This window comes from Cydia pomonella, chromosome 25 (assembly GCF_033807575.1).
Source record: "Cydia pomonella isolate Wapato2018A chromosome 25, ilCydPomo1, whole genome shotgun sequence".
In the NCBI taxonomy this organism is placed as follows: Eukaryota; Metazoa; Arthropoda; class Insecta; order Lepidoptera; family Tortricidae; genus Cydia; species Cydia pomonella.
This window is the reverse complement of record NC_084727.1, coordinates 8,772,152-8,791,584: the sequence shown is the minus strand read 5'-3', so window position 1 is coordinate 8,791,584 and position 19,433 is coordinate 8,772,152. Positions and strand designations below refer to the sequence as shown.

The window sequence follows — 19,433 nt, the reverse complement described above, 5'->3', positions numbered from 1 at the left end:
GGATAACAGGATTACATCATCATCATCATCATATTGTGGTCTTTTTGAGACCGTTGCTTGCTGGGGCTTGAATCTTATAGGCAGTTTTGTGTGGTCCGGCCCATTTAATCTCGTCATTAGTTTTCAAGCGGACCTTAGGCTCTCATGAGCCGTGGCAAAATGCTGGGACAACGCGAGGAAGAATAATAGGTGTTGTAGGGTTTGAGCCAGCGTAGCTTTATTTGATGATCATAAGCGCATTGTAATATGCTTACTTGATGAATAAACTTGTCTTTGCTCATATTTATCGGGACCGTGCGCATTGAAGGGTCTTTCCATGTTGTGGCCTGAATCGGAAACATAAATATGTACATTGACACTTCACGCCAAAGCAAGTCCTGCCATCTACCGTTCTCGTACGTTTTCTTGTGCATAGTTCTGCCATCTTGTAGGCTATATTGGAAGCATAAACTTCACATTTACACCTCACGCTAAATACGAGCATCTCACGTCTCCTGACCTATAGTTAATGCACGCTCCTTATCTTTATCTTTCAAGCTCCAAGTTTTAGGTTCAGATTTTATGGTTGAAGTGTGCTCACGCATCTGATCTCTTCCAGGTTCCTCAGCCTCCGAAGACTGCAGTTACGAGGAGTTGATGTCCTTGAAGGAACTGCTCCATTTTCCGGAAGAAGTGGCCCTCCGGCTCACCGACACAGAATATCAGCTGTTTTACCAAGTAAGTAACAATCATGTCTTCATTTTACAAGCTTTTATTTAACTTGCAATGTATGTAACTTTGTTTGACCGGGTCAAATCGTGCAAATTAAATGACCCACTTCTCGAAGTGCTGGAGTACTGGTGGCTGATTTTTATATTTCGGGCGCTCGATTTCGTCACCCAAAACGGTTAAAATGGCGAAATACTATTTCTCAAATATGGGCGACAGAAATTGGGAATCTAGTGGTTGATCACTCGTTTTCGATTCTATAAGTAGAATTTAAATGCCTAGCAGTGGAGATAATATTAAAGGAAAAACACGGAATCAAGCTATCGATATTAAAGAATCGGCCTCCTAGATGTATCAGACCATTGAAATGCCAGCTATATTATCGAGATTTCACTGTAATCTAAAAAAATACAAAGCCGTCTCAACCCTAGACTGTATTAAAGGATTTGCAACGGTACATGTAGAAAAAGCTTGTTTACAACCTCTAGGGTTGTCCCTGCGACCTTCATTATGACAGAGGCTAAAACGTCGGCCATTTTGAATGAATCTTGTCAAATGAGGAATTGTATTGCGTTTTTAGAGAAAAAAACCTCAACGGAATTAGGAGAAATATTTCTTCGCGCCCTTTTTTCGCAAATTTTCACAGCCGTTGTGTTTATATTTAAGTAAATTTGCACGCATTTTTACCCCCGACGGAAAGGAGACGGTATAATAGAGTGGAAAGCTGATTGTGTGATTATATAACGACCGGTCTAGCCTAGTGGGTAGTGACCCTGCCTACGAAGCCGATTGTACCGGGTTCAAATACTGGTACTGGTGGTTCATTTTTTTATTTTTTTTATTCTTTGACATTTGGAGAACCTTTACACCTCCAAATCTTATTATTGTGTATTATTATTTTTCTCAGACCGTGGGGACCTTATACATCTCCAAACTTAATGTATTAATCGTGGAGACTATACGTCTCTGTCATATTGTATAATATACTTGACTTGGTACATACTAGTTATGTACAGAATGTAGCATTAGTTTATGAGACTGCTAGTTTAACAGTCCAGACGCGGTTTATTTATTTAGTATAAATTTTATTTTGACACTTGGAGAGACTACACCTCCAAATTTTATTAGTATTAGTACTCTGACATTGGGGACCTTTTACATCTCCAGATTTAATGTGTTTTTAACCATAGAGACTATACATCTCTATTGTATTGTATTAATTAATTATTTTAAGATTATTATAATGTAATGTTTACCCAGGTATTGGCTGTTGTATTTATAAATGTTGTTATGTATTTTTCATGTCACTATATGATATTACTATAAATGTTGTATTGACTTGTAAAAGAGCCCTTGAGGCCTACTTGCAGAATAAATTTTTGAATTTTGAATTTTGAATTTGAATTTTGGTAAGGGCATTTATACGTGTGATGAGCATGGATATTGCATGGAAATTGTCCATTTTCAACATTTTATCTAGATATTTACAGTGCGTATGTAGGCAGCAAATGACCATTTGTCATAACGGTTTCGCCTCTGGCTAGCCACGCAGCTACGCTTATTCTTTTAGCTTAGTGACAGACGTCAAACGTCGAAAATGGCAGGCACATTTGTTCTCGATAGCCTGTCCAGTACACTTATGTCAATGATTCATGAATTAAAACAATGGAACCGGATTATATCGCGTATAATGAATTTAAAATATATCTCGACGTTTTGAACGCTTTACAGTGTTCGTGGTCAACAAGTGACTGGGGAAATAATATATATTTACCTTTATCATAATTATAATGTGCAAAAGTTACAAAAATCCACTTACAAGAGCTTTTTGGACCCTTAAACTGCGTCTAAAAGAGAGGTATGGGCACTGTGAATGTCATCTCGCTTTGTGTGGTAGGGCACAGCGCAGCGGATGTCATTCCAGATCTAGAGCAGAGCCCAACTGGGGAAGTACCTCCACCTTACAGAAAACCGCAGCCAAATAACACTAGACCCTACTCATAGTGTTGTGTCCCTGCCGGTGAGTAAGGTTGCCAGAGCTCAACGGGAGGCGGGGGGGATGCTAGGGTTGGCAACGCGCATGTGACTCCTCTGGAGTTGCAGGCGTACATAGGCTACGGAGACTGCTTACCATCAGGCGGGCCGTATGCTTGTTTGCCACTGACGTAGCATTTAAAAAAAAACTTATATACTATGAATTTTAAGGCCGTTTACACATGCGCAGCAAGGTTATTAAAATTATTTTAAAATAACACTACTAAACTTAAATATGATGTGATGTATGTTATATTCATTATACGCGATATAATATGCTTACACAATTTGGTGAATATTGACCATAAATAAATAAATATTATAGCACATTATTACACAAATTGACTAAGTCCCACAGTAAGCTCAATAAGGCTTGTGTTGTGGGTACTTAGACAACGATATATATAATATATAAATATTTATAAATACTTAAATACATAGAAAACACCCATGACTCAGAAACAAATATCCATGCTTATCACACAAATACATGCCCTTACCAGGATTTGAACCCGGGACCATCAGCTTCGTAGGCAGGGTCACTACCCACTAGGCCAAACCGGTCGTCAGACCATAGTTGTACTGTTTGCCTTTTTTCATTTTTTTTAAATAAAATTTAGGAGTAGACAAGTGAGAAAACGAATTCCATACAATTTATTTATTAAAAGCTCCTAACTCTTATAATAAATTCAAAATTCGAAAAAATCAAACGAAGAGGCATTACTGTGGTGTACATCAAATATTGTCAAAATAGTTTCAAAAATGTTAATATTCAGAGAGGAAAGTGGAGACTACGTTTGTATGAAGAGGTAGTTTAGGGCAGTCGTCCACTTTTATCTTAAAGAAATCCGTTTTAGTATTTAAAAACTCCTGGTAAGTTACTTCTTAGGATTCCGTAGCCAAATGGCAAAAAACGGAACCCTTATAGATTCGTGATGTCCGTCTGTCTGTCCGATTATGTCACAGCCACTTTTTTCCAAAACTATAAGAGCTATACTGTTCAAACTTGGTAAGTAGATGTATTATATGAACCGCATTAAGATTTTCACACAAAAATAGAAAAAAAAAAAAACAATAAATTTTGGGGGTTCCCCATAGAACTGAAACTCAAAAAATCTTTTTTCATCAAACCCAGACGTGTGGGGTATTATGGATAGGTCTTCAAAAATGATATTGAGGTATCTAATATAATTTTTTTCTAAACTGAATAGTTTGCGCAAGAGACACTTCCAAAGTGGTAAAATGTATGCCCCCCCCCCCCCCCCCCTGTAACTTCTAAAATAACAAAATGAATAATCTAAAAAAAAATATATGATATACATTACCATGCAAACTTCCACCGAAAATTGGTTTGAACGAGATTCTAGTAAGTAGTTTTTTAATACGTCATAAATGGTACGGAATTCTTCATGGGCGAGTCCGACTCGCACTTGGCCGCTTTTTTTTACTCTTTCAACTCCATGATTAAAGGGTTTCAACTTCAATATTTTAGTATAACTGTGACACCAAATAATATCTTAGGGGGCGTCCATAAATTACGTGAGGTGTTTTTTTCAATTTTCTGACCCTCCCTCCCCCCTTGGTGAGATGTCGTGAGATTTTATTCAACCCCCTCCCCCGTCCCCCAATCTCACGTGAGATTTTTCAGAATGTGGGTTTATTACGTAAACGCGTTGGATTGTTTATTGTAAAAAGAAAAAACAATTTTGTTCGTGCTTTTATTTACGACTAGTTTAAGCATGTACATACAATTTGGATTAAATGGACCAAAATAGTATAATTTTTTTTTTGTTTCAATCAGAGAATAAATTGCGTGATATTTGTCGAGACCCCCCCTCTCCCCAACGTGAGATTAGATGAGATTTGACTCGACCCCCTCCCCCCTTTAATCATCTCACGTAATTTATGGACGCCCCCTTAGGTACTTTAAAGCGAGAATATCTTAAAAAAGAAAATGTGCTCAGCAAACTGTCTGATTGCAAGATGAAGAAAATCTTACTTTTATAAGTTAAATATGAATGCTCGCAGAATTTGAAATTGGATGGTTAGGGTCATTGCTCTGAATGAAGATGTGTATTTTTTTTCTCTTTAACGGACCTCCTACCGTCGTTGGTAACCCTGCCTATGAAGCAGGGGGTCCCGGGTTCGAATCCCGGTCAGGGCATTTATTTGTATAATTATCCCATATATTTTTTCCTGACTTATTTAGGTTTTGTATGGATTTAAGTATGTATTTAACTATATAAGTATGTAAATTGTCGCTTAGTACTCATAGTACAGTCAGCATCAATAGTAGCGGATGAAACAACGCGCCAAAAGTATGATATTCCGGATAACTTTTCCAAATATAGATAAATCTCTAAAATTTACGTTCAACGTCTTTTACCGTCTTAATTATTCTACATATAGAACCATCACATTTTGTTAAGCTGTTACAAAATGATACTTTTGACACTTTGTTTGATCCGCTGCTTTTGATGCTGACTGTACAAGCATTGCTTAGTTTGGGACTATACTTGCCGCAAAACTAACTGGCCACTGAGATCATAATGCTATCTCCTTTGCCCTTGTTAAGACCAACCAAGAGTGAAAGAGATGGCATTATGACCTGACTCGCCACTTAGTTTGGCGCCAAGTATAGGTCGATCTATATAAGATTATCTCCAAAATATTTATTTATATTTATTTATTACCTTATTTAAAAAGCGTCGGTAGCCTACCAGTAACAGCGTGTAACTTTCGATCTGGAGGTCGCGGGTACAAACCCTTGTACCAATGAGTTTTTCGGAACTTATAAACGAAATATTTGGTATTTACCAATCGCTTTTCGGTGAAGGAAAACATCGTGAGGAAACCGGATTAATCCCAATAAGACCTAATTTCCCCTCTAAGTTGGAAGGTCTGATGGCAGTCGCTTTCGTAAAACCTAGTGCGTACGCTAATTCTTGGGATTAGTTGCCAAGCGGACCCCGGGCTTCCTGAGCCAGGACAAACGCTAAAGAAGTCCAAGATCATCGCCTTCTGCATCTGACCCTTGATCCAACTACCCAGCGAGAGTCTCTCAAGATGTTGGTCGAGACTCTTCGCTATAAGACCGTTCGCTGACACGACTATCGGGTCAATGATCGTCGAGTCAATATCCAACATAAATAAATAAAATAAATAAATAAATATTATAGGACATTATTACACAAATTGACTAAGTCCCACAGTAAGCTCAATAAGGCTTGTGTTGAGGGTACTTAGACAACGATAGGTATATATAATATATAAATATCTATAAATACTTCAATACATAGAAAACACCCATGGCTCAGGAACAAATATCCATGCTCATCACACAAATACATGCCCTTACCAGGATTTGAACCCGGGACCATCAGCTTCGTAGGCAGGGTCACTACCCACTAGGCCAAACCGGTCGTCAAACATGGCGGTTATCTCGTGAGCCAAGCTTGGGTACTTACTGGACTTGTCCTTCTCGGTTTTCACGAGATTCTCGTCGTGGGGGATGTTGATGTAACTGAGCATGGCTTGGCACTGCGATCGATCTATCAGCACGATGTCAGGCTTATTTATTATTAAAAATAAACTTAACAAAAATTCTCCTTAAAGGACATATTTCAGACAAAAATTTCGGACAAGTTTCACAGCAAAATAAGGGTATTTCCACCTTCCCAGTGTTTTCCCGCACGACATAAAGGGTCTAAAGTAAAGGCCGCCCGACCTCTTTGTTTTTAATTTTGCCGGCGACACAGATCAATTATACTAGATGGAGCAAATTTAGTTTTTCAGGCAAAACAGAAGCGAGTCGTTGAGTTGCGGAATCTTCCTGCCTCGCACAGCTAAACTGTGTAATGTACTGTTGCCTGCGGTATTTGCGGACTGATACAACCTTCAAACCTTCAATGGATGTTGGAATAATATTCCCCCGCAGTGGGCTCCGTCGATATCAAATGCTGTTTTGTTCATTCAAAAACAAATTACGTGTAAAACTTCTCTACGTCTATTTATTTAGGGTTTTAAGTTTGAATTGCATATATGACCACCTCCTACGAAGTTTGATTGGGGTTGGGGTCACTGCCATGAACAAAGATGTTTAACATTTTTATTTTTAACTGCCTTCTAGCCTGGTTGGTGAAAGATGTTTAACAAAAGTTTTATCGTGTGAAAAGTACAAAATATCTTTAAATTATTTGCTCATGTTACAGGCCACAACCGGTATATATATATATATTATATATATCGGCGTCTAGTATCCACAACACGAGCCTTATTTAGCTGACTGAGGGACTAAATCGATCTGTATAGAAATGTAGTATGATATTTATTATTGGTACGCAGTCTACGGGAGGTGATCTATTTCCAGCGATCGATATCGGCCTTGGGCCGTGTGGGGATGCGACGGAAGATCAGCCTTTTCACTCATACAGAATATAATTTGATACCAATCTATTAACGACCGATTTGGCCTAGTGGGTAGTGACCCTGCCTACGAAGCTGATGGTCCCGGGTTCAAATCCTGGTAAGGGCATGTATTTGTGTGATGAGCATGGATATTTGTTCCTGAGTCATGGGTGTTTTCTATGTATTTAAGTATTTATAAATATTTATATATTATATATAACGTTGTCTAAGTACCCTCAACACAAGCCTTATTGAGCTTACTGTGGGACTTAGTCAATTTGTGTAGTAATGTCCTATAATATTTATCTATGTTACAAAAGTACAGAATAGTACTACTTTGTAATTTAGTGTTTAATGTATTTGTGTAATAATTGTAAAATAGAATTTATATTAAGTTAAATCTGTTAATTTTATAGTCGCTTCTTAGTTTTTCGTAAATAACTCGTAATAAACTTATTTAGTGAAAAACTATTAACAACACCTGACAAAACACAGTAGGGCTAAGATGATCGCTCCTTTTATCATTTGTCACCATGCCTGTCACGTTCTAACAAGTTCGTAAGTGCGAAAGTGACAGATATAGCGACAAGTGATAAAAATGGAACCATGCTGCCATTGAAGATATACAGATAAATAAAATAATTAATAAATATTATACAGGACAATTTTATTTACACAGATTGACTTAGTCCTAGACCTAAGGCAGCTCAATAAGGTATGGCAAACAAGACGACGATACATAATACCAAAAACGATACATATAATATCAAATCTTCTTCCTCTCGTTGTCCCGGCATTTTGCCACGGCTCATGAGAGCCTGGGGTCCGCTTGACAACTAATCCCAAGATTTAGCGTAGGGATTAGTTTTTACGAAAGCGACTGCCATCTGACCTTCCAACCCAGAGGGTAAAACTAGGCCTTGTGGGGATTGGTCCGGTTTCGTCACGATGTTTTCCTGCACCGAAAAGCGACTGGTAAATATCAAATGATATTTCGTACATAAGTTCCGAAAAACTCATTGGTACGAGCCGGGGTTTGAACCCGCGACCTCCGGATTGCAAGTCACACGCTCTTACCGCTAGGCCACCAGCGCTTCCTAGGCCACCAGCGCTTCTGGCCTGTAAAATAATATCAAATAACGCTTCATAAGTATCTACCATTCTGTAACAGCTTAACAAAAAATGATGTCTTTAATATAGAACAACTAAGACTGTAAAAGATATATTTTTGAACGCGAATTTTAGAAAATTATCTACATTTGGAAAAGTTATACGGAATATCAAATACTTTTGGCGCGTTGTTTCACCCGCTCCTTTTGATGCTGACTGTACATAGATATAGTAAACACCCCTATGATGGGACAGGCACCAGTAACGGGATCGTATAGACAAATCCTGTAAAACAAATAAATATTTATCACCAGTGGTACTTCCCCAGTTGGGCTCTGCTCTAGATCTGGAATGACATCCGCTGAGCTGTGCCCTACCACACAAAGCGAGATGACATTCACAATGCCCATACCTCTCTTTTGGACGTAGTTTAAGGACGTACCCGGGTACGGGTCGTAAGGTTGGATAAGACACGGCTAGTATATGATAATGACGCTATACATCCCATGACAGGAACAAAAAAAACATAGTTTTTATTTGTTAATAATATAGAAACGAATTGCAGCAGCTTTGAAATGAAAATCTTTATTTTCAGGCAACTATTGGCCCATAGATAAATACCTTATAATTAAAACAAAATTAAAATTTTTGAAAAAACCCACGACGGTTAAAACGTAGGTGAAAAAGGATGCAGAAATAAATGTTTACTGTAGCGCCCTCTGGTGAGTTGTCACCGTAACACCTATCTAAGAACATGCACCAATCAAACCCGAACCCATCACTGAAAACCGCATCAAAATCGGACTAGTAGTTTTTAAGAAAAATGGCAACATTGGTTTGCACAAACATCCTCTCACCCCAAACGCATATACCGTCTACGTTCCGTCGTGGGTAAAAACTAGCATACATATCATAAAATATATCTAAAAAACTAAAACATACACTATGGCTGCGATGCATTTCGCAACCCGGCTGTGTCAGGGAGCCGGCCTCGGAACCGCCAAAACTTGACACCCTTCGGCCAAAACTCCTCCTTCGTGAAGCTAGACGTTCAGTCGGAACGCTCACCACAAAAGAATTGAAATTCGCATTGTGTCGAGATTCCAACTTCGCGATTAAATATATAGAATACATAATGGACGAGCAGGACCACTTTTAGAATAGAATAGAATAGAATAGAATAGAATAGAATAGAATTGGTTTTATTCATAAGCACACAAACAGTAATAGACAGACATAAACGAGAACATAGTGAGAGTAAAGTGTCACGAAATGGCCTCATATCAGCATGTTGCTGGCGACTTCCAGCGCTGATCTTCCGATGAGACCAGTGCGAAATAATCACGGAAGGTAACAAAAAAAGGAAAGAAACATAAAATAAACATGACGAACATACTTAACACTAAGTTTAAATAAAATTGCACGGACGAAACGAACGTATCAGTCTGTACCGGTCCGGTGGGATCGTATCGTGGCGCGGCATTAAGCGTGCGAAACTAGCGCCAGGTCAGCGGTAGCTACACGAATTAAATCCAGTGACAGATTTGACAAACATAATAATAAGATGAAACTCATAATCTCAATCCGTTTTCGATCATGAAAACCATAAAACAAAGTAACACATACATCGGTAGAAATTTTACAGATGTCGGTGAAATGTCAAAACGTTTTTCCACTTCTAAATATTTTCCATTCTACATGATTTTTCAGTATGTTATTGTCACATTGAAAAACTAGGTTTATAGGTTTTCCTTTTTTCGATTAAAAAAGAAAATTACGATACCTACAAACCTAGAATATATTATGCTGAAGCGATCGACATCAAAATCAAAGTGATTTGTCAAGATTTAGTTTGTAGAAAATATTTTCTCCCGAAATGGAATTTCATAGAAAAATTACCGTTATTTCGATAGATTCGAAAAACTATTCTTCCCTCTTAACGTAAATTATACAGTTTCCTTTCTTTTTTAAACAAAATTTACTTAACCTGATTTGCTGCCGACGAAGGTATTCCCTCATTCTCCGCATAGTTCCTTACGCATAGAGTTGGGAAATAGAGTCTTTTAAGAGGCTGTCAACACCCAATGTCCTTGAAATTGATGTTACTTAAACAGTTTTTTAAGAAAGACTATATATTGTTTTAGTCAGGTAAGAAAAATATATGTTCATATTAATTATATTTCAAGGACCGTGACTGTACTCGATACATGATTGAACGAAATCGGCTCGATAGAAAATAATTGCAAAGATTGGTCTTAAAATCACAATTAAACGGTTCTATGTCTTTATTGTTTTGACTTATGGGTCTGCAATTAAAATCACAATTTCAAAACATTTATATCTAAACCGTGGTTGAGTAAAATATTACACTAATAATCCACTTTTTTTTATTTAAATATTTATCTTATTATTCCCTTGCCCAGGCCCAGTAACATGCGACAGTGCTATCTCATTTACTCCGATACAAATAGACAGTGTGCGCGCTTTAGGCATTGACAGCCTCTTAAGTGTAAATTGGAAAAGTTTAATTTCTCTTTTTTTTTACTAGGGAGTATTACTGCAATGTTCTGCCGTCAGAGTGTAGCACTAGCGCCTTTCGTAAACCATAGAGTAACTTGTACATACTGTGCCTTAAACTGCTTTTAGACAAGTTTTTACAGATAATAATATATGACATTGATGCATCAAGGCGGTTTGTTTACAAAGAGCCTACCGGGAAACGCGAAAATCAATATTAAGTTATCTGCCTCTTCATCGCTCGAATATACAAGAGCGATAGAGAGGTTAGATAACGAAATTTCGATTTTCTTGTTTCGCGGTATACCCTCAGATTGTGATGGATTGTGGTAGTGGCGCCCCCTACGCAGAGTTTGGCGTAATATTCCCTATTAGTTTGTAATAAATTTTCCAATCTTCTTCTTCTTGCTCGCGTTGTCCCGTCATTTTGCCACGGCTCATGGAAGCTTTGGGTCCGCTTGGCAACTAATCCCGAGAATCGGCGTAGAGTTGGCGTGGCGTATTATATATCTATGTATGAGTTTTTACCAAAGCGAACCAAGCGTTTTTACCATCGGACCTTCCAACCCAATGGGTAAATTAGGCCTTATTGGGATTAGTCCGGTTCTAAGTAAATTAAAAAAGAACTTAAAAGACTCGACTTTAGCATCACTACATATATCTCGCATACTTGCCCGGTCCAGCAAATACCACATTTTCCACATACTGCGTGGATATTGGACTAAATTGGCCCTGGACGAGATTTATCGGGTCCTTTTAAGGCTTTTTAGGGTTCCGTAGCCAAATGGCAAAAAACGGAACCCTTATAGATTCGTCATGTCCGTCTGTCAGTCCGTTTATGTCAAAGCCACTTTTTTCCGAAACTATAAGAGTTATACTGTTCAAACTTGGTAAGTAGATGTATTCTATGGACCGCATTAAGATTTTTACACAAAAATTGAAAAAAAAAGGGGTTCCCCATACTTAGAACTGAAACTTAAAACATCTTTTTTTATCAAACCCATACGTGTGGGGTATCTTAATATCATTTTTTCTAAACTGAATAGTTTGCGCGAGAGACACTTCCAAAGTGGTAAAATGTGTGTCCCCCCCCCCCTGTAACTTCTAAAATAAGAGAATGATAAACCAAAAAAAAATATATGATGTACATTACTATGCAAACTTCCACCGAAAATTGGTTTGAACGAGATCTAGTAAGTAGTTTTTTTAATACGTCATAAGTGGTACGGAAACCTTCATGGGCGAGTCCGACTCGCACTTGGCCTTTTTTTTTAAGTTTATTTCACAAATCACAAAATACAATGCATTGTACCTATAATTAAAGTTTCGCCAAACTGTAAAACAGTTTGTTGGCGATGCGCTCCAATGGGATTCAAAATACCTACAGTAGTGATGTAATCAAGTTTTTCAATCTCGTCCCGTACTTAGGCAACTCAGCAAGCTTCTTTGCTTAACACCGTCTTGATTGGAAAGCTCTTTTTAAGGTTCCGTACCCAAAGGGTCAAACGAGACCCTATTACTGAGACTCTGCTGTCCGTCCGTCAGTCCGTCCGTCAGTCTGTCACCAAGCTGTATCCCATGAACCGTGATAGTTAGCCAGTTGAAATTTCTACAGATTATGTATTTCTGTTGCCGTTATAATAACAAATACTAAAAACAGAATAAAATAAATATTTCTTTCCAATATTGAGGTTCTCATCCAATCACCGAAGTTAAGCAACGTCGGGCGTGGTCAGTACTTGGATGGGTGACCGTTTTTATAGATAGATAGATAGATAGATAGATATAGATACGGAACCCTACCTGTACGAGTCCGACTCGCACTTGGCCAATTTTTTTATATCATGATTGTATAAAATACAATGAATGAATGAATGAATGAATGAAATTTATTCCAGAAAATTATTTCCATATACATTATACATTTACACATTACAAAAAGAATTAAATTAAATCGTTTTAAACTATTGCACAAAAAGAAGTAAAAAGTACAAAAGACGGACTTAATGCCTTAAGGCATTCTCTACCAAGAAGAGATTGACGAACCCATTTGAACTTTAAGATACGTCACATATTAGGTCTAGATACGATATGAATCGGATATGTGTCAAAAGTGACGTTTCTTCAAACGACCTACGAAAAATTATGAAATTGATGCAGTTTTCCGGAATATTCCTTATCAAAACGTAGAAAAATAAGCAGGAACACTTGCTCGAAATAGTACATTGTGCAACGAGGGGGGTAAGTAAAATTTTGGATACGAGGGTGGTAATTCCCGGCAGCCGCAGGCTGGAGGGAATTATGTTTTTCGTCACACTTGCGAAAAAAATACTAAATTTTAAGCGAAATCATTCTTAAATACGGTGACACATCAGACATTCGTCCGCCATTTTGTAATTTCTTGGCAGGTGAGGCATCGAAGGCACAGACCTATTCGGCATTCAGCCACGATTGAAAAAAATATTTTAAACGGCTGTTAAATTAATCAAAATCAATAATTTTAAACATAAACAAAAATATTAAATTATAAACGTTAGTATTTTAAAAGTAAAACTCATTTTTGCTATTTGGTTTATATGAATAAGTGTCATAATAAATAAAAAAGCTATAACTCCCGAGGGAGCTATAGCTATTTTTTTCACAATCCATAACTCCCTACGAGAACAAAACAGGCCTTTGTCCTTCAGCATACCTGCATGAAATAAGATCTTTTTCGAGCAAGTGTGATGAAAAAGGTTTTATTTCATTAAAAAGGCCTACCTATATTGATTCCGCGGGAGTAATGGGTTGTGAAATAAAGCGGTAACTTACTCGTAAGTGATAGCTTTTTTTTAATTATGTATTATGTCACTGATTCATATACGAACCAAGTAGATATAAATGAATTTTGCATTTAAAATACTGACGTTTATAATTTTTGTTTTGTATTTAATTTGATTCATTTAATAGTCGTTTAAAATATTATTATACAATTTTCAACCATTGCTCAATGCCGGATGGGTGCCTTAGATGCTTAACCTGTCAAAAATTACAATATGGCGGACGAATGTTTGAAATGTCACCGTATTTAAGAATTATTTCGCTGAAAATTTAGATTTTTCTTCTCCGAGGGGGAAAGAATATTGCAAACTATTTAATTCAATCGTTTCCAATATTTCACTCACCCCCATCGTTGCACAATGTATAGTACATTGTACAGTACATCCCAAGTACGTTTTAAGTAAAACCGGGTGTTAATAGTTTTATTATTCTATTGACGACGAATCATCCAGCAGTTTTAGCAATAACATTCAAATATTTCGTCGACTATACACATTTCCAACAACTTTTCCCATTCGGTCTTCCATTCGTTCCATTCCGCAAAATAGTTCACCTTGCACGGACGCCATTACAGTAAATCACCCATCTGTCACTAACACTCCCGGTATTTGAAATGTTTGCTCTTTCGCTCTTTAGTTGTTTTAAATAGAGGGTAAGAGACGTTAGATGTGCTGAGGAACAGAATTTAAATTGGTTCCAATTGCCAATATTGAATAGGGTTGTTTCCATCTACAAATCTTAGGGCAGAATTGTATCCCAATAAATTCTTTTGGATTATAAGAACATGTTAAACTACTTTTAGGGGACCTGTAATGACCATATTTTTGTAAATATTGAATTTATAATATCTTTTGGCACACGTCACGTGACCAAACTCGAAACATCATTGAAGATTCTGATGACGTCACAACTCTCGGATTGACACTGTTGACAGTTAGGCGTTTAACAACAAATCACAACTGTCAGTTGACAGTTCGTATCTTCTACGTATGTATGTAGTTATGTGTCAAACCGTAAACTGTGACGTCACACAATTTCCAAAGAGCGTTTTGGGCGCGAAAGCATCTGTCAAAATATATTTTGTTAATTTAACATATTTAAAGCCGTTTTTAGTATAAAAGTTGAATTTTAGGGCAACTTTTATTTAATGTAGAACGTAATACAAGCGTTTCAAAAAATTGAAAACAACCCTATTGGCTACTTGACATGTTTTTTTGTAAATAATCGATCTTGATTTTCCTGAGGATCATATGTCTATATTGGACTCATGGCATTTAAGCAACACAAACGTCAGAAATGAAAGTTAAAGCCTGACGCTCGCACTCGACGATTGAAATGTATGGAAGATCAATAAAATTGTTATTTTGACCGTGAAATATTGCGTTTATGTATATAGTTGTCATACAATTTATTTTCCAATAACATTTATGGAATCGAATGGTATAATTTTCTTTTAATATTAGAAAGTTAAACAATTTTTTTTCTGCCTTTGAAGCCTTGTTTTTTTCTATACTCTCAATAAGTATGTCTTTTTAAATTACACTTTTTTATAATATTCAACATGTGTAAAGTACCCAATTGAATTAATTTATCTCGTGTGGAGTTAAGTTGAAATTGTGCTAAGCATTTAAATGATGTAAATGAAAATTAAAACAAAAACAACAAAAATAACCCTTAGTAACTTAGCCCATAACTACGTTAGTCCCCTGCTAAAGTAGCAATGTGTCAAAGAGAATTTTAAAAAATTGCAAAGTTCCCATAAAATAGTCTCTGTATTTTTTCTGCATATTTATTGCCAAACCATCTTACAGTTGGTTTCGATTTCTATGACACTTAACCGGCCTGATTCGAAGAATGATTATGACACGTTTAAGATCTTTTAAATATCGATAGCTAAACGACACGTCAAAATTGACATTTAATTTGAACCTGCTGTGATCCCAATAAGATCTATCTACGATATTTCTAACGTCAAAGTAACATTGGTTGCCCGAATCGAGCTGCTTCTGTCAATTATACGACATACAAACGATATCTAACTAAATGAGTTATCGTATCTCATTCTTCGAATGGGGCCGGAACTAGAAGCCAATGGGTGACGTAAATGTTACATGAATCAGTCGTCAACAGTTAAAAACATTGACTTATCACAAACTTTCAGAATGGAATATTCCATAAGAATTTTCTCATGAAAGTTTCCAGAAGTTGCGGACATTTTGAGAATATTATGTTTGCACATTGCTATGCTAACGCTTAGTAGTCTATATTGAATTTTCCTTCTAGTTTCCTAGTTTTACTCCCCCTCTTAAAAGTCGTGAGTTTAAGACGAAAATATCTGGGGGCACGGTAGTGCCTCCTCCAAGACGAGTCAAGCGAAGAGCAAGGGACCATCTACCTTTTCTCGAATCGCTTCGTCGTTTGTTTGAACCTTCGTAACTTGGGTTTGGATATACCAGTGTGACACTGCATGTTTTCAAATTTCAGTTTAACGTTTTTTACAATTGTCTTAAATATAATTTTGGCTGTGCATAGAGGGGTGTTGGTGCCTACACTTATGTATGGTAGCGAAAGTTGGGTATGGCAGAAGAAACATCAGAGTCAAGTGAATGCAGTGGAAATGAGAGCGTTGAGAAGTGTGTGTGGTGTAAAATTACAAGATAGAATTAGGAACAGTGTGATAAGGGAAAAGTGTGGACTGAACGAAGATGTAGTGACAAAAATTGAGAAAGGTATGTTGAGATGGTTTGGACACGTGGAAAGAAGGTTAACAAAGAGAGTGTATAAGGGAGAAGTAGAAGAGGGAGCTGGAAGGGGTAAACTTTCTCTGATCAAAAAGGGGAAATCCTGAAGAAAGGCCAGGTCAAGAGCACCCTAAACCAACGAGCGTGTATGAGGAATGTCATGAAAGTGAAGGAAGCGAAAAAGGTATGTCAGGATCGTAGCAAGTGGAAATCCGTGGTCTCTGCCTACCCCTTCGGGAAATAGGCGTGATTATATGTATGTATGTATGTATAATATTGTTTTTTTTTTGTGTGACAAGGAAGCCATTGAGGTGACAACAATACTTAATTATTTATGACAATCAATTGGAAACAAAAAACATGGGTGGTATGTTGCAGTGTCACACGTCATACCAGATAAAGGAAATTGTCAGTATAGTGGACTTATTAAACATCAAGTTTCAATCGGATTGCTCTTACACTTCAAATTTTATTGATATCTAAAAAAACCCTGATTTCGCCACTGACTCTATCACTCACTCATAGTCATCAAAATTATAGGGTACTTCCTAAAGTCCTAGAAATCTGAAATTTGGTATGTAAGCTAGTATAAGTACTCAAAAAACAAAAACAAATGTCAAAATTTACCCCGATAAAAGTTTGTATGAGAGTTCCACAAATTTCGATGTTAGGGGTCTGAAAATTGACATAGACACCTCTTTTTAGTAAATAACCGCTACCGCTACCGTCAGGCGTAAGTTGAAAAATGTATTCGCTGTTCATTACTTTTTGTTATACAATACTTATATTATAATTCTTGTAGTAAAGAAACGGCCAAGCCAAATATTTTGTCTAAGTTGTAGAGTTTGAAGCTTGGCTCTACATGAGATCTGATAACTTTTTGACAGTGCGAGCCTTATGGTTTCGTCTTGGCAACATTTTACATGAAGATGTTTTTGGTGGGATATACGATTATCTCATTTTAAATAGAAAATTTGTTTTTTGTAGAAAAGCCCAAACAAACATCTTTTTAATTATAATTCTCGCGGGGTTTCTTGCGCCAGTATCTTCTTGGGTCGCTTGATGGGTTAAAATGTTCCTTATTAAATACACAGATATATATAGAACCCGAATAGTATTTACTTTACTTGTTTATTTAAATAGACCCTTATCATCGAACCACAAAGTGAATTTGTAAATATTCTATTTATTTACATAATAGATATACATATACAGAAGTATTATAGTAACTAACTAACTAACTATTGTGGCGCAGTGATCCAAAGAGGGTCTTGGCCTCCAAAACGAGAGAACGCCACCTGTCCCGACCCTGTGCCACTTCCTGCCAGTTATCGGCTTTGAGTTGGCACAGATCCGCCTGTACACTGTGGCTCCAGCGGTATCTGGGCCGACCCACTGGACGGCGACCAGTCGGTTGTTCCAAATAAGCTTTCTTAACACCATTATAGTAACACTAAACAAAATTATTAAAATTAATAACTAGCTTAACTCTGAAATAGGTAAGGGCATTGTACCAAGGATGCTGGCGGTATTGCCTCGTTGTATCGCAATGCTACGTTGTGCGAGGAAGCCGCCAGCTCTTCGCTCACCAGTTACGTCAACCAGACGCTTCGCGATCTCTGCAAAGAACATGTGCGCGCTGGGACCCCATGGACCTAGAGTTTCAACGCCAAGTCTCATGTATATCGCACGCATGGCATATCCTTTTCTACTTGTCAACTGTAGTGGTTGAATTAAGATTTCGTATACCAAACTGTAATTGGGTACTTTTCATGTATGGGCTCCCAACTCAACTATAATATTCATTTCGAAACGGTTTAGTCAACTATAATGAAATGGACCAATCACAGCTCGCCGCGGTCAAGAGTCACGATAGTTCAAATTAATTATTTATTTTAGGTTGTATAGTAGAAACTATTGCTTCATACGTCATAAACGCGCATGTGACACCCTTTCATATTGGGATACCGAGCCGCCGAGTTTCTTCCCGGTTCATATTGGGATACCCTCCTCCAAATGAAGCGGGATTTTAAATCTTCGCGGGTCAGAGGTGTAGGGTTATAGCCCGTGTAGCTTTATTTGACGTTCATAAACGCATTGTAATATGCCTACTTTAATAATAAACTATCTTTATTTTTATCTTATCTTATCTTATCTTATCTTACATCTCCAACTGTACACGCGGTGTACAACCTTACGCGCGTAAGTCCGCGCGCCTGCGCGATGCGCCACCGCCGTTGCTTAGCAACGAATATGCACAACAGATCACCGTACCAAGCCAACTGATGGTAGAAGCTAGTTGATGGGTGGACAAGACAATGTGTCACAATTTGACGTTAAAGAACAAAAGAAGGTTGCTTTACAGTCGTAGGTGTGTAAGGCAGTATGAAATTCCTTTACATAATTATCATCTTCACTCATCGCACCTGATATGTAGTATTTCCGGACCTAATTTGACGTAAGTCATGTCATCATTTCATAGCAAGTTTGAGAAAAGCATATTGTTAGAGTTTTTACATGTGCAACCTGTGGGTAAGTTTTACGCAAAGGGCATAAGGGTCAGAGGTGTAGAGGTTAGAGCCGGTGTAGCTTTATTTGACGTTCATAAGCGCATTGTAATATGCCTACTTGAATAATAAACTATCTTTATCTTTATCGTGCAAACTGGAGAAATGCAAGTAGAAAAGCGGACCCCGGTAAAGGCCGGGATAAGGCTAGGTAGAAGAAGATGGTATCTCAAGCTACATAAACTAATTACAAGCATAGATATACCTTATCCTATTGTAAGTACAAAGTTTCAGAGTAATCTATCAAGTCGTTTCAAAATGAGAGCGTAACCACGTTTGTATGGAGAACCAACCTGCTGCGGACTCATAAGATTGTATGCATGCGCCAATCTTTCTCAGAAAACAATGGAACAGCCATAAAAATAGAGAAGCTCGTAATTTTCTGTTAGAGCTTCAACAAGGAAAAGAATAATTCCCCGTGGTTGGTCGTTGATTACCCCCAGTAGAATGTGCATTATGAAACGTTTACAAAAGATTCATTGATTAAGTAAGCTGTGTACAATCTGAGACAATTTCTTGCTTCGAATTT

At 37.4% G+C, this 19,433-nt stretch overlaps 1 protein-coding gene across 1 annotated transcript in view; it reads left to right on the top strand.

Annotated features, from left to right (window-relative positions):
• Positions 1-19,433, top strand: part of LOC133531369 (1-phosphatidylinositol 4,5-bisphosphate phosphodiesterase epsilon-1-like) — a 208,189-nt gene that overhangs the window by 2,915 nt on the left and 185,841 nt on the right. Inside the window, exon 2 of the mRNA XM_061869533.1 lies at positions 599-717. Within this exon, the coding sequence (XP_061725517.1) occupies positions 599-717 (119 nt within the window). The remainder of the gene's footprint in view (positions 1-598; positions 718-19,433) is intronic.